Here is a 16,813-nt window from a genome sequence, read left to right on the forward strand (position 1 = left end):
TGAGTTAGATATATATAGCCAACATAAAACTGATGCGTGTCTTTTTCAACTATAAATACATCAGTTTTTGTACTGAAGTCGATACAAGTTAAGGAAAGATTTCGCCAAAGTGCAGTAAAAAAAAATACCTTTTTAATACAGAAATTAAAAAAAACATTTCGTACGTTTAACATTTACGCGGGTGACTTGCTAATGTCTGTCAGAGAATTGTAATTTGAACGTTTCTAATAGAAGGAGAGCAAATACACATAATATACATACACATATCCACTACACCACTGCGACTTATGTTTATGTATGCGAGATGTATCAGTTCATAAGGAACACAGATTAGTTCGCTGAAGTTCTATTGTTTTATATCCGCACAACATAACTCTTGACAATTTATACAATCGCTGTGCAAGCAAATCTTAATCAAGCAAGTAAAATGGTGGAATGATCATGGTAGATACAGCTTCATAACATGCATATTGTACCACACAACTCAGTTGTCTCCAAACTTACATGTTTCATAATATTCTAAATGGCATTGCAATACAATATACATTACGTGTCACAATACAATATAAATTATGTGTCACAATGCAATATACATAACGTGTCGATGTACAATATATATTACGTGAAGGCTTAATACATATGCTTAAAATATACTTGTTCATAAAAAGATGTGGGTTGACTGTTTGAATGCGTGAGTTTACACAGTCCCTAACAGATGCCTTTCGAATGGCTTTTGGCAGCGCATACAAATTATAATTGCATTTTAAACATCAGCAAAGTTATTAAAATTGGTCAAATTACTCAATAATTATTTCACGAAAACAAGCTGTGTTTTCTCAATTTGTCATTAGAATTCTCTTGATGATGGATTCCTGAAATTTCCTTGCAAAATTCTTTGCAACTATAAACGCGATTAGTGTCATCGGCAAAAGCTCCAAATTTTATATCAAGATGATCTCCCTTATAAAATCTTGTCGAAACGGGAGGCGGAAAACTACAACGGGCGAGGCATGGTCAGGGGTGATAACCCCAAAGAAGGGTTAGGGTAAGGGTAAGGGTTAGGGTTAGGGGTCGGGTTAGGGTTAGGGTTGGGTTTAGGCTAACCCAAACCCTAACCCGACCCCTAACACTAACCCTAACCCTAACCCTATACCCCCCCCCCCTTGCGCAATACCATACCATGCCTCGCCCGTTGTCGTTCTTTCCGCCTCCCTGTCGAAACTCGTTGAGAGGCTATGTAAATGTAACGCTTATGTCATGTGAATGTAACGGCAGGTGTTTCATGTCCAATCTCATCAACGACCACGTACATGAGAGTCGTGAGCTTGATGCACCAGTTATTCATACCTTGCCTAGATCTAAGTTTACCATAATATTGTGCTTTATTTCGTACAGCACTTTAAATGCTGCGTCAGTATCACAGATTTAACATATTTATGACGTCAACAGCGTTTAAAGTAAATGTCAAGTATATGTCCTAACAGTAAATGAAATTTTAAAATGTCAAACACCTCGTCGCCTACGCTTCAACCATTTATACCTAGCGTCTAAAATAAAGGCATTGGTAAACAATGTAGACCCAGATGAGACGCCGCATGATGATGCGGCGTCTCATCAGGGCCTGCGCTGTTTGCTTAAATGAATTACTGTAAGAAATATTCTAAATATAGAAATAAATATACTAGACATCCCTAAATTAGGAAATAAATTGATCCAATTAAGAAGGATGGGAGAGTCCTCTAGGCAAAAATCGGTTAATGTAACTTCGTGCAGTGTGTATGCCTGTGCCCTGTCATCGCAGCTCTTGCGCTAGTCGAAGGATCTGCTTCACGGATGTATTACACAGGAAATGAGCCTCGATTTCATGGCGATTCCTCTCCACAGCCTTTCGCAGTTTCGACTGCCTGTCGGGATTGCATGGGCTGTAACAGACGACACATGCATGCTAACAAGCACGAATTTATGGTTAATTATTGGATATTATATGACCTAACAAATGAATTACTGAATAATTTTGTATAAATCGTTTATTATAGGCCTATAAACCGTCGGTAGTTATGGTTCGCTGGATTAAAAACATTTCGATGATTACATCTTACATGATTTGTGGGGGGTTTTATGCGCGATGATTCAGGACTTCAATTTGCGGTGTATATTGAGTAGTTAGACAACGCTTTACTAATGGAAATCAGCGAGTTTTTAGTTAGATTGTTAATTTCTCTCTCCCTTTCTCCCTCTCTCCATGTTTGTGAGGACTGCACAAGCTAATCTGGAATGACACTTAACGCACATGCATTAAACCCCCTTTTCACAGAGCATTTTAAATTAAAAAATATTTCCAGTCCAGTTAAATTTCTATGTTCTACTCTGCTTAAATAATGTTTGCATATTTCGGTAATATTATTATTTTTATACTTATTATTTGTTATTTTGGTTTCATATTGCTTTTGATATTTATTTAATAATTATTTTAAAAATACATGCGTGTTTTTTTTTTTTTCATCACATTCATTTTTCTTTTCCTTTAAATGTCTCATATACTATGACTGTAATACGTACAGTTAGAACGTATTAACCAGTGTTGTTGATTTCCTTCACCCTGTTGCATCGATTCGTTTTTTAATGCATTTTTATTGTAATTAGAACTCATTTTTAAATACAGAACAGGTTTTAATTCATTATAATTTTTGGACGCATTTTATTATTTCGCTATTCTTAATACACAGAAAGTGTTGACTAATACTGAATATTTACTGTAATAGAAAAGAGTTTCAACCTCCAACCTTCCCTGCTGCCATGGAAACAACATCTTTGAAACTATAACAACACATCAGAACTAATACACGCTCACGTTACATTTACTACCAAGTTGACATATGTGTTCGCATTAAACATCATTACAACATCTTAATGAATTGATATAAGCATGCGCCAAGCCATGTTTACACATACATGTTAAAACAGTTGATGGGCTATAATGAATTTGCTGTCATTTAGTCAAATGATGGAACGTTTTATCCTGTATAAATTGTAATTTCAACTTCTTCCTCATCCACATTATTAATTAAACATATGCAAACCTTAACACTGTGATAATTATGCACATTGAAAACAATAGTGAATAAATGTCAATATTTGTGATCTCATGTTAAGTTTATTTGTTTAAGCTTCAAGGGACTTTTTCTCAGAGATTGGCATGTATTGAAGTTTGTCATTGAATGCTTAATATTTTTAACAATTTATCTAAATTGCTCCAGTGAAAAACAAGACTATTGCCAAGCAATACACGTCCCCTACCTCTCCACATTGCCATCTGTCCATGTTTCATGAAAAAATATGAAGAGCTTTTAAAGTTATCGCCGGATCAACCATTTTCAGCAATACATATAGTCAGCAACCAGAATTCTTGATGTAGGAACATAATAAAATGACGTGCATAATCTCCTTATTGCCATCTGCCCATGTTTCAAGTTTCATGAAAAAAAATGTGAAGAACTTTTAAAGTTATCGCAGGATCCAGAAAAGTGTGACAGACTGACAGACACTCAGAGCGCAAACCATAAGTACCTCTCCGGTTTCAACGGTAGAGGACTAAACAACTCAAAAAGTATCCCTCAACTGGGCTCGAACCACTGATCCCTGGAGTAAAAGTCTATCGCTTAGACCACTCGGTCATCCGTGCTCATACAATGAGTGGTGTATTGCATACTTTAAATAAACAATCCTCGTAGTATCACATAATATAGCGACAACAAAAGAAATCTCCATGTTATTCAATCCTTCCGCGTTGAAACGCTTTATAATTTTCAGGTTTTTCTAAAACGTCAAAAGATTCATATAATGATTAATTTAGAGCATGGTTAATGTTCAGTATTACTGTTTCCTCACAAATATCATAACTACAACAAAAAAATTGCGAATCTAAAACATTTTTTTTTTATTTTGTCAATTAACCAAAACGTGAAAAGGCCCCTTTCGCTTTTATAATCACAATATTAAAGTTCAACCACCAGAGTACTTCAAAACAAATTAAAAGTCACCTTGTTTGCCCTCTAAAATGTTTACGATGGAATACTGGATATGAAATAAGCACATCTCATCGTTGAAGAAAACATGTTTACAATCGCTAGTTTTATTTAGTGTCGAAATCCAAAGCGTGCAAAAATTTTCTTATTAACATAATGTCCGTTAACAACATGTTGACATTTTAACTTTTCGCGTATTTTTTATCTGAAGATGTCTTGTAAAATAGTTAAAATCTTAACCCAATTATGCCTAGCGTCTAGAAAAAAGGCCTTGGCAAACAGCGTAAACCCAGATGAGACGCCTCATGCTGCGGCGTCTCATAAGAGTCTGGTCTGTTTGCTTAAAGGAATTTCTGTAAGAAATACTTTAAATTTAGAAATGAGTGTACTAGACATCCCTAATTTTGGAAATTAATTGATCCAATTAAGAAGGATGGGAGAGTCCACTAGGCATACATGGGTTAAATATAGCTGCAAGATGGTATATAATAACTCGGTCTTAAAGACCTTGCTCGCAGATTTTTCGAAGAAGTTACATTTAACCCATTTGTGCCCAGTGGACTCTCCCATCCTTCTTAATTGGATCAATTTATTTCTAAAATTAGGGATGTCTAGTTTACTTATTTCTATATTTAGAATATTTATTACTGAAAATCCTTTTAGCAAACAGCGCAGACCCAGATGAGACGCCGCATCATGCGGCGTCTAATCTGGGTCTACGCTGTTTGCAATGTCCTTTTTTCAGGACGCTAGGCATAAATGGGTTAATTTCGGAACTTCAAGAACTACCGTTTGATGACCGTTTTTAAAATCAAAACATATAGAGATAAATGTCCTCCATGGAGCCCGTACCCGAGACCTTTGATATAACAAATCTAATGAGCTTACGACTCGTCCATCTTTAATTATTTTTCTAACACTACGTGGGTATTACAGCCATTTGTATTTTCCAAAATCTCAGATGCAGAGCGTCACAAACGCTTTATACATTTAATTAGTTATTTAAATGATTATCTACAAAAAGGAATTGATAATTTTAACATATTTCTTAGTCGTGAAAATAACTATTGCTAGTTTATAAACAATTCATTTCGGGGAGTCAATTTTTAAAGATATGTATTGTGTCAATCTGTATAAAAAATGTACTGTGGCAATTGTTAAAATATATCAAAAAGAACAATTGTATTTTGGAAGGTAAACTTTACAATAAATGTCATACCTGACGCAAGGTGGCGTGGTGGCCAACAATCGTAACATCCGGGTCTGTACAAAGGCCCGGCACGCGAACTCTGTATTCACCTTGATGACGTCATCGCCGAGCAGAAGGAATCCCAAACTGAAACGAAGATCGGAATACATCTTTTTGGTTCAAATATAATGATACATTGAGCTGTGCGGCCTTTTATTCGGGGTATATGTTAAAATTAATGAATATTGTCAAATATGCATGTATTTATGTGAATGTTTTACATATAAAAATGTATTAAGTTACAAAAATACACGAATATAGTCCACTTCAAGCGGCTATGTTAATTAGCGGAAAATGATATAGTAATGCGGCGTATTTTTTAAGTCCATTTCTGAAAGATCCACAACATCTGTTATATCATGAACAATTTAAAACATGATTTGGCGTGGGCATGTGTCATAACAGGCATGCATAGAGCACAAGAAGCCGGGTTACAAAGTGTGTCATAACAGGTTAGCATGTGTACAACACACAGGCTAATTCCCGACAGCAGCAACATTCTACAGTTCATTTATTGTTAGAAAAGATTCCCTTGAAACAAAACATACTGAAGTGCGGAAATATTGTACCGGATCAGCTTGTGCGGATTTAGCAAACGTGCATTGAGCCCGTTTCTTTCACGATACATATTCACGTGTATAATAATAAAATAATGGCAATTAAAACGTAAAAACGATTCCGGAAAATGTGAACATATCTCACATGTACCTTTGCATGATTCTATACGCGCTCCATGAAGTAAAGTCCGAGACCACGCGGTATGCGAAGACCCGCAGACGTCGGTCCGTGTGCGCGTGCGCAAGTGATGCTGGTGTGCACGAGACCTGTACGCGCTGGAAAATGGTGGTGAAGAGGGCGCACAGAGCCGACACGTCCGGGCTGTAGTCGTCACTGACATGACTTGTCTGAAAACGAGTTATATTGTGATTTAGTCGCTGTTAACCGACGACAAAAAGAACAATTTTAATAATGAAGCAGGCTGAAAAAACGAAAGCTATGTGAATGGTTGATTACGTTTGATAAACCCGAAGAGTAAAGCAGGACTTCAAAAAAAATGTTACTGGTATACTCTTCTAAAAAAATGTAACCGTTAAAAGATGCTCAAGAAAAACATAACTTTCAACATTATGAATTGACAAAAGTACTTTATATATTGCTACATTTTCAGACTGACTTAAAGAGCATTCATATATCATGAACTCTAAAGGAAGAGAGAGACTACCGTAAACTCTGTGTCTCACCATACAAATTTACGAATTATATACGTATTGCATACGTAGTGTTTATTTACGGTCATCGCGTTTGGGGCAAGTTTTTCAAAAGTCTTCACTGACACATCGGGACAGCAGTTCTTTCCCCAATAAATCTAGTCCCCAAACTTATGGTACAGACAAACTGGTAATAATACACACACCTGGGAACCTCTTTGAATATGAGGGACGTTTTCGTAATCATTAAATGCTTCGTCACTTTCTGCAGGAAGTCGTTTTCCGTTCGCCTTTGCTTGTTTACAACCCGAGGTAGATGCGGTTTCAAATCTCCCAAGTTTTACGTTCAAACAATCGTCGATAAATACACTGTCCTCACTAATGCTTCCGTGTTGAATACCCGTTTCACTTAAACAACATAGAACGCTAAATAGTTTATAAAAGCACTGAATTGTAAACAGAGAAAGTAGTCCGTCAAAAGTCTCTTCACAAGAACTGATAAAACTAACCAAAGAACTCAATTGTTCATTCACAATAAAAGTAGATCGGGGCGATATTTGTTCTGCTTCAAGCATTTTTGTAAATTTGTGGGGAATGAATTTCACAAATCGCTGAGCCGGTCCTTCGAAGGAATGCAAACAGGTTTCCATGTGCTTGTTGTCACCGAGTTGATCTACTATATCGAGTTCTGTTTTATAACTTGAGTCGACATTGGAAGACCTTTGTCGAAGGATTAAAACCTGGAACATCCGTTACAGACGTTAATAACGAGTAACACACAGTGATAAGATCGTTAAATGAGGAATTCTGGATTTCAGGTTCGCTTTATTCGAATTATAAAGCTTTGCGGATGGAAGTTTTGCAATGCAGCTTTAAAGATCTATTTTTTTGCTTCGAATAGCCATTTTATGTTACATAAAATATTAACTGTGTAATATTATATTTTAAAACACGTCAAATATCACTAAATGAAGTACACATCAATAACTGAATAGCGGTATATAGATGAAGCATATCAATAACTTTATGGATTTCTTACTATAAGTATGTGGTACACTTTATATTATATTTCTAAATCTTATTCTTCAACATTAATTAATCTTTAATTAGGCGATAAGTAAAGAACAACACACCAAAAACAGTTCTCTAGTTTATTAAGCCGGATGTACTGGGGGAAACCAATTACATGTATATGTTTGTATGTTTGTTTGTTTTAATTAAAAAAATTAACTGTATTCCTACACCTGGCAACGTCATACCTTCAACCGTAGAGGCCGTCCGGTGTTCAAATGTTTTATGTTGAATACGAGGCAGATCGGAAGTGCGTCCGTCTTGTAGATGTATCTGCACTCGAGGGCCTCACTTCCGACTATGACGTAATCCACTCCGGGCAGCCACTCTCTGTGTGGGGCGTCAAGTTCCGGCGCCTCCGTCTCGCATACTAGGGCGTGATTTTGTAGAGTTTCCTTTGCGATAGACAATAAGACTTTTGTGGTTATGTGACAATAATGAAATAAAGTGTACTTAGTTTTGTTGAATGTTAAAATCATTTGTGTCTTGTTCTGTGAAAGCTGGGCATAATGCATGTGCGTAAAGTGTCGTCCAAGATTAGCCTGTGCAGTCCGCACAGGCTAATCAGGGACGACACTTTCCGCTTTAATGGTATTTTCCGTTTAAAGGAAGTCCCTTTTTACCGAAAATCTAGTTTAAGCGGAAAGTGTCGTCCCTGATTAGCCTGTGCGGACTGCACAGGCTAATCTGGGACGACACTTTACGCACATGCATTATGCCCAGTTTTCTCAGAACAAGACGCATTTTATAAAAAGACAGAACAGATTTCAAGATAAGATAACTGGAGAAATCTTGTCGTAATATATGGAACTATAAAAAATAAGACAACGCCATGTTATCTTTTATCTTTTCAAATGCGTGAAATATGAACACATAATATGCCATCAAACGCATTTAAATTGCCGAAAACAGAGGACTCGACGTATTATTTTTACATCACATGTGCTCGTTATTAAATGATTCGGTTTATATTCAACTACTGCACGTGTATATACAATGACTTATTTTATTTAGATAAAAAATATTGAATTATAGCTTAACATATTAACCCTTTTATGCCTAGCGTCTAGAAAAAACGCATTGGCAGAACAGAACAGAACAGAATTTAATTACACATAAACTTTACAGTTTCTAGTGTTAAACAAAATGATAATACAAAATACATGAATATAGTAGGTCGTTGTTTTTTTCTTACCGAAATATCATAATTTGGTAATGGATGAACTTTACAGCTATTTTAGACAAACATGATAACAGTGTATCTAGCTATATATGGAACTGCTTTAATATGTCGCTGTATCAATGAAATAAATCAATATCTTTTTAAAGAACAAACAATAATACAATTTGAATCACAGTAAAATGTTAGTAGTACACAGAGTACCGAATTTTATTTATACTTGATGTTAACGCAACAACTCCATCAGCATACAATAGTTACACAACATGATCAATAAAATAAATCAATATCTTTTTAAAGAACAAAAAATAATACAATTTGAATCACAGTAAAATGTTAGTAGTACGAAGAATATCGAATTGTATTTATACTTGATGTTAATGCAACAACTCCATCAGCATACAATAGTTACACAACATGATCAATAAAATAAATCAGTAATCTTTTAAAGAACAAAACATAATACAATTTGAATCACAGTAAAATGATAGTAGTACAAAGAACAACTACATGAGCATACAATAGTTACCCAGCATGTTTAAATGCAGCCTATCACTTTATAGCATAATGTATCATAATGAGTTCAGTCTACAGTTATACATATAACACTACAGTTATACATATAACACAATTATACATTACTATGATTATAAACTTGGCGAATAGTTAGTGCCTCTGATATGAACTTGCCTAACTTGAACATTTCGCTTTGGCAAACAGCGTCTCATCAGGTTTTGCGCTGTTTGCTTAAAGAAATTTCTGTAAGAAATATTCTAAATATAGAAATAAATATACTAGACATCCCTAATTTTGGAAATAAATTGATCCAATTTAGAAGGATGGGATGGGAGAGTCCACTAGGCATAAATGGGTTAAATAGCCTACGACTCTGCCAGGTTTGCGATGTAGCGGATCCGTGGTCTAGTGGTAACACACTGGCTTCACAATCCAGATCTCCCGCTGCACCTAACCTACTAACTCGTCTTTCGCATGAGACGTTAAACCGAGGTGCAGTGTACTAGGTGCTATACACCGGGCACTCAAAGACCCAGGGTCACCTCTGGAACGGGGTGTCTCCTGTATCTTGCACTATCCCCCGTAACCAACTAACACGACTTTCTGGGGGCGATGGCCATATGGGAGACAATCCCGGTGCACTCGATAAAAAATAATGAAGAAGAACAGGTTTGCGATACGTGGTCAGCTTCAGTGAACAGGCTCAGTCATTACTACAGGCTCAGTCATTACTACAGGCTCAGTCATTACTACAGGCTCAGTCATTACTACAGGCTCAGTCATTACTACAAAACCCGTTCTCTGACGTAGCGTTGTCGCATGTGCGAAGTGTGTTTATATTAGTGTGTATTAGTTTTCTATGGAATCGTGCGAAATTATAACAAAACTGGATGTATTCTTGAAACAAGAGCTGTCACCATAGGATGACATATGCCCCCGAAAAACGCTTTTTCGAAACCTATACGCAGATTTCGAAACCTAAACGCGGACCCTAAGTTCAAGGTCAAGGTCAAATGGGTCAAATTTCTGTGCATATGAAAAGGCCTTGTCCATATATACATGCATACCAAATATGAAGGTTACATCTGAAGCGACATGGAAGTTATGAGCATTTTTCGAAACCTAAACGCAAAGTGTGACGGACTTTCAGACAGACAGACAGAAGGACAGGCAGACGGACGGAAATGCGATCACTATATGCCCACCTTCGGGGGCATAACAAGAAAACTGTCTGTGTGTAGCAATTACGAAATATATAAGAGGCAATACGCATCCACGAGCTATTACGTTGCTAGATGAATCGTATAACATGTAACCACATGTGTGTTGTACGAAATGTTAACGCTGTTGAAACCACAACAAAAATACCATTTCCAAAAGATTGACCATAAGATAATCAACATGAATTATAATGATATATTACCGGCAAAAAAACTTTAAATGTATGGGTTGATAACATGCAATGTAAATGTTGACAGTAAAAAAAGCAATTCGCGGAATTGTATTTAAGCGATTTGTTGTATAAATTAATGTCTACAAATAAGTTTGAATATGTTTTACGTGTGTTAATTGTTTGCACTATTTGCTTGTTTCCACACCAAAACTGTTGAGATCATCCTTCCTTCATGAACGCTTTTCAAACCTATGCCACAAATCGATATTTTTTTTAATTATTGACGATATCCCAGCAGAACATATGTCCGTATAGGCGTGAGTAAATGTTGAAGAGAAGCTTTATTATATCGAATGTAGGCGGCTCTTTAAGTATGTTATCGGTCAGTAACTTGATGTAACATAACGTAGGCGGAGTTTATTTGTGTTATTTTTGTCATCGGCCAGTGGTATAATAACACTTAAACAGTATGGGCAGTATCTCAAACAGTATGGGCAGTATCTCAAACAGAATGGGCAGTATCTCAAACAGTATGGGCAGCATCTCAAACAGTATGCACACAAGGAGCATGATAATAAGTACGATGAGGTTGTCACGTTGCATATTTATAGCATGTAAAATAATACAATATGAAAAGAATCAATTGGTAAACAGCTTGTATAAATAAAATGACATTGATAACTGAAGGTAAGACAAACAAACAAATAAAGCGTTCATTTAAAATGTTGCCTTTCGATAAAAAAAGAAATGGTTAAGAAGGATGAGAAAACACGCCTACCCTCAACACGTCTTGCATCTCGTCGAGAGCATCCTCCGTCATGGACTTGCCGATGTGCTCCGTAAACTGCAGTAGCCCGTTCCTCTCGCGAGATTTCGTCTCCGAGATTTCACAACTTCCGGTGCCTGCAGAAGCCTCGGTGCGGGAACGCAGTTGTCGCTGCTGCTCGAGCAGCTCTTCGAGGCATGCCAATTCTTGCTGTTTATCGCGAAGTTGTTGCTCTGTTTCGGTTAGTCGATTTAGAAGTGTCGAGCATTTAAACTTCAGCGAATCGTTTTCTATGGTAAGTTGCTCGTTGTTTTTGTAAGATTCCACTAATTGTTTGTTCAGTTTCGCTACGAATTCTCGAACACTTGAATTTACGTCGATGCCACAATTTGAATCAAACTGCATCATAGATCCGAGAGAGCTCCTGTTCGGTCTGATCTGCCGCGGTGCGTGCAACATTTGGGGCGTATCTCGTTGAGGAACAATTTGATCGCACGTGTTCAAAGGAACGTTCCGTGGCGATGACGTAATTGACGTCGTGTTCCATGAAGTATCGCTGCTGTAGGCAGACGACTCTGACAATTCGGTCGGCGACGACAACTCAGAGTCAAAGAGGTGATTGGCGTTCACGTATTCCATGGAGGAATAGTTCCTGATGGCGTCACCGGCGTCGTTGGGGCGGAGCTGATTCATGTTTCCAACGGAATTTGCACGGACCTCCATGTGCGGGTTGAGAAAGGCGTGCTCGGAGGGTAGGCGGGAGCTGGACGGCGGGCGCGAGTGATGGCCGCTGAAGCTGATACTGCGACCGAGAGTGGTCGGTGGGCGTGGCGGGGGTAGCACATCCATCGACGTCTGACGTAAAACAATGGGCGGAGCTAAAATATATGAAGGACGTATAATTTGCGAAATAAAAACACTTAGACAAGACAAGAATTATATTACTGCTGTATCAATACTAAAGGCATACCATGCAATTAATCAATGAAATAAAAAATGTAACAATTAAATAATGGCGTTTGTTAATAGCCATTGGCAATAAAATGTTTGCTTAGGCTCTGTTTTGATAAAATGATAAAGCAGCCACCGTTTTATTTTTAAGATCTAATATTGTATAACACTTTTGACAGTGGAAATGCGTATTTAAACAATACCGATCTCGATCCTCGGAGACTGACACTGAAGTTGGATATTTTCATACTCGCTGCTCTCGTGCTCGCTCGGAGCCCCGGTGCACATCCGGGTGGGTGTCGACTTCCGGTTTAAATCCAACGGGAGCCGCCCGATTTCCGGTCTTCGATCTCGTTCATCTACAGGTATGTTCCTCACACCTGCATTGATGAAAAAACTAGTTGTGCTTACAACGATTAAAAAATATTCTGTTTAAAAAGGCTCCGTAAAGCTATCCTTGCCTACTTGTATTTTATTTCAATAGTGTACAAGAAAGTTATTGATGCGGAGCATGACAGGGCACTGGATTTTTCTGAGCAAAAAATTAATCCCACGCCTGCTCCTCTCCACCCAGGTGTATAAATGGGTACCTGTGAGGAAAATAAGTCAATGTGCCGAGGCTGCATACTGTGCTATATGTAAAGGAACGCCAGTGATCGGGGGTTAATGTCGTAGTCGGCTGAAGATTCATACGTTATCGAAGCAGACTATAAACCGCACCTTTAACCATTTAACCTTTAAGGGCGACATTGAGAGTTTCTATTGTGACACGAGTTAAACAGTTTTGGGCGTGACCATGGCATATCAACAAAGCTTGTTTTGCGATACTTATTGAACATGTGTTGCAACACTGGCGTTTTTTTAAGAAGCTGAGAAAAATGCAGATGGAACGAAGGTAGTTGAAGTGCATGTGACCGGTCGACTGTTTTAGAATATTTACTAGACAAAAAATTAAGGCATGTGTATTCAGCAGCATGGTTAAAGTACGAATATTGGAATGAATTTAGATCATACTTCCACAGACGTTATGCAACAACAATTTGCGCGACTAAACATTTTTCGCTTGAGTACATAGATTGATTTCTACTCCCTGAACTTAAAAAAGAAAGCAAGTAAGCGACACAATTCTAACTGCCCCTACTGTATGCAAAATCACACTCCATATAGTCCGCGATCATTAAGCGATTAAGCGATCATCTTTTGTTAATTGTCAGCTTATATGTTGTTATTTAATTGAGAAAATAAAACATTCGCACGCCATACATATAATATGATAATATATGATACATAACTGACGGACAGACGCGCATGTGACAGCTATCGCATTTACATCAGAAAGTGGTATGATTTAAGATAAAGGTAAACTATTAATATGTAAGCTGTTTTTCGCTATGTTTCCCCATTTTTAAAGGCAAGCCCCGTTGTTGTTTACATTAAACATCTTTTATTTGCCAAATCAAATAATGTCAGTAATACAAATGTATACATCGCATGACTCAACTATGTAGTATAATGCTTCCTATAAGAGTGTTTTCTATATTATTATTGAATAGGTCCGAGTTCAGGTGACTTTAATTATTTCTAAATCGGGCATGTAAAATCGATTAATTTCCATTGCCAGTGCAGAAGTACTGTGAATTTGCTTCGCATACATTGAATACCGGTAATTGGTTAAATGAAATTTTTAAATTTCGAAATGATGTCAATTAATGTGTTGGATATCATTAAGTATCGAATTTCATAGATTAATGACAGATGGTTAACCCGAGCGTGAATGAATTAAAGTTCTTCTTGATAAATTCATAAAGTCTTCCCCCTTTATATGATTTCTAGAGGACTGTTCATGCACTGATTGTGGGAGGGTTTTTTAAGCCTCACCCGATATATTGAGTCGTGTTCTGAAAAAACTGAGCATTATGCATGTGCGTAAAGTGTCGTCCCAGATTAGCCTGTGCAGTCCGCACAGGCTAATCAGGGACGAAACTTTCCGCTTTTATTGTATTTTTTGTTTAAAGGAAGTCTCTTCTACACGAAAATCCAGTTAATACGGAAAGTGTCGTCCCTGATTAGCCTGTGCTGACTGCACAGGCTAATCTGGGACGACACTTTACGCACAAGCATTAAGCCCCGTTTTCTCAGAACGGGACTATATTACACATCGATAGGGCAGTAGCCAGGTATTCTCCATACATCAAACATTTATATCAAATATATCATGTTAATTTTTTTAATTGCATTAATGCGTGTTACCCTATTTACCTATACAATTTAAAATACACAATTTCGTATTGAATTTAAATGTATTGCAAGACAATCCATTATTTTATTTTATGCTTCAATTGATATATTTCACATAGGGCGATAGTCTGTTATTCGTTTTTTTCAATATTAACCCATTTATGCCTAGTGGACTCTCCCATCCTTCTAAATTGGATCAATTTATTTCCAAAATTAGGGATGTCTAGTTTATTTATTTCTATATTTAGAATATTTCTTTGAGAAATTCCTTTAAGCAAACAGCGCAGACCCTGATGAGACGCCGCATCATGCGGCGTCTCATCTGGGTCTACGCTATTTGCAAAGACCTTGTTTCTAAACGCTAGGCATAAATGTGTTAAACGAAAGATACTTGCAAATTTGTTATAAATAAGCAATCTTCCTATTAAAATTTAACAGTTAGACTCACGCTCCAATAGGATCATAAAACTATAAACACCCAATTCTTTCTGCGATATGGTGTTATATTTCTAATAAACCTCTAATGTGCCTCTAAAATAATATAATTATGATACCTATAACATATTATAATTGCAGATAGTTGTTATTGTTTTTAAAGGGACCTTTTCACAGATTTTGGCATGTATTGAAGTATGTCATTAAATGCTTATACATGTATTGATAAATTTAAACATTGGATCTAAAAAGCTCCAGTAAAAAACAAGAATAAAAGAAAAGAAAGAAAAAAAGCTAATCCACAACTGGGCTCGAACCACTGACCACTGGATTAACCCATTCATGTCTAGCGTCCTGAAAAAAGGACATTGCAAAAAGCGTAGACCCAGATGAAACGCCGCATAATGCGGCGTCTCATCTGGGTCTGCGCTGTTTGCTTAAATGAATTTCTTTATGAAATATTCTAAATATAGAAATAAATATACTTGACACCCCTAATTTTGGAAATAAATTGATCAAATTTTGAAGGATGGGAGAGTCCACTGGGCATAAATGGGTTAAATATCTATCGCCTAGACGACTAGGCCTTGCGTGCATATACAATGAGTGATGTATTTTATACTTTATATAAGCAATCCATGTAGTCTTACAAAATGTAGCAACAGCAGAACTCTCCAAATTATTCAATCGTTTCGCGTTGCAACGCTTTATAATTTTCAGGTTTTGAAATCGTCAAAAGATGCATATAAAAGATATGTTAGAGCGTGGTAAATTTTCCGTACCACTGTTTCCTCACAAATATAACTACAACGAAAATTTGCGAATCTGAAAAACTTTTTTATTTAATTTTGTCAATTTACTAAAACTTGGAAAGGCCCCTTTAATAAACCGGACGCTAAATGCAAGTGTGTTATATCGTCTACTACTAAGGCTATTTACGAAAGACCATTTGAAATGTGCATACCGTTTGAGAACTGTGAAAGCTTGATAGCAAGATCCCGATGACCCCCTTCGAGAGCCTCCCCTTGCGGCGTCTTGCCTTTTTCGTTGCGTATCGTGACGTTAGCGCGCGCCTTCAGCAATGTCATGATGACGTCATAATGTCCTCTGTACGCTGCCTTGTGGAGCGCTGTGTCCCCTCGGTCATTTTGACAGTTGATCTCCGCTCCACTTTTTAGAATAAATATTTTATAGTTTATGTTGTGTTTGTTTTAGGTCAATTACTGAAAGAAGTATTCACTGTATACATTGATGTCCATACATATTTTTATCACTCAATTAACGTTAATGTATTATGCGGTGGTTCGTATTGGAAGTATATCAATTCGTTATATTCATGTTAAAGCAAATATTCATTATTTATATAAATGATTATAAACTATGGTATATATATATACAATTCGCGACGTCAACTAACGTAAGCACCTTTAAATAGGAAGTACCCGGTTCATCATGCTTACTGAGTGGTTTACGAGGTGGATTATCTGGCATACAAAGTTCACCCTTAACCCATTTATGCCTAGTGAACTCTCCCATCCTTCTAAATTGGATCATTTTATTTCCTAAATTAGGGATGTCTAGTATATTTATTTCTATCTTTAGAATATTTCTTACAGAAATTCCTTTAAGCAAACAGCGCAGACCCATATGAAACGCCGCATCATGTGGCGTCTCATCTGGGTCTACGCTGTTTGCCAAGGCATTTTTTCTAGACGCAAGGCATAAATGGGTTAACGCAGACTTCTTATTTAAATCGTGATCAAGTACACCGCTCCAATCGT

General features: G+C 37.0%; 1 protein-coding gene across 4 annotated transcripts in view; it reads right to left on the minus strand.

Moving 5' to 3' along the window:
- Positions 1-330: 330 nt before the first annotated feature.
- Positions 331-16,813, minus strand: part of LOC127855538 (ankycorbin-like) — a 48,875-nt gene continuing 32,392 nt past the window's right edge. For all 4 annotated transcript variants that reach the window (XM_052391259.1, XM_052391262.1, XM_052391260.1 and 1 more), the window contains exons 3-10: positions 15,997-16,202; positions 12,563-12,739; positions 11,421-12,286; positions 7,742-7,948; positions 6,689-7,222; positions 5,983-6,179; positions 5,245-5,361; positions 331-1,922 (exon numbers count right to left, since the gene is read on the minus strand). In XM_052391259.1, the coding sequence (XP_052247219.1) occupies positions 1,793-1,922; positions 5,245-5,361; positions 5,983-6,179; positions 6,689-7,222; positions 7,742-7,948; positions 11,421-12,286; positions 12,563-12,739; positions 15,997-16,202 (2,434 nt within the window). In that variant the 3' untranslated portion in view covers positions 331-1,792. The remainder of the gene's footprint in view (positions 1,923-5,244; positions 5,362-5,982; positions 6,180-6,688; positions 7,223-7,741; positions 7,949-11,420; positions 12,287-12,562; positions 12,740-15,996; positions 16,203-16,813) is intronic.

This window comes from Dreissena polymorpha, chromosome 13 (genome assembly GCF_020536995.1).
Source record: "Dreissena polymorpha isolate Duluth1 chromosome 13, UMN_Dpol_1.0, whole genome shotgun sequence".
In the NCBI taxonomy this organism is placed as follows: domain Eukaryota; kingdom Metazoa; phylum Mollusca; class Bivalvia; order Myida; family Dreissenidae; genus Dreissena; species Dreissena polymorpha.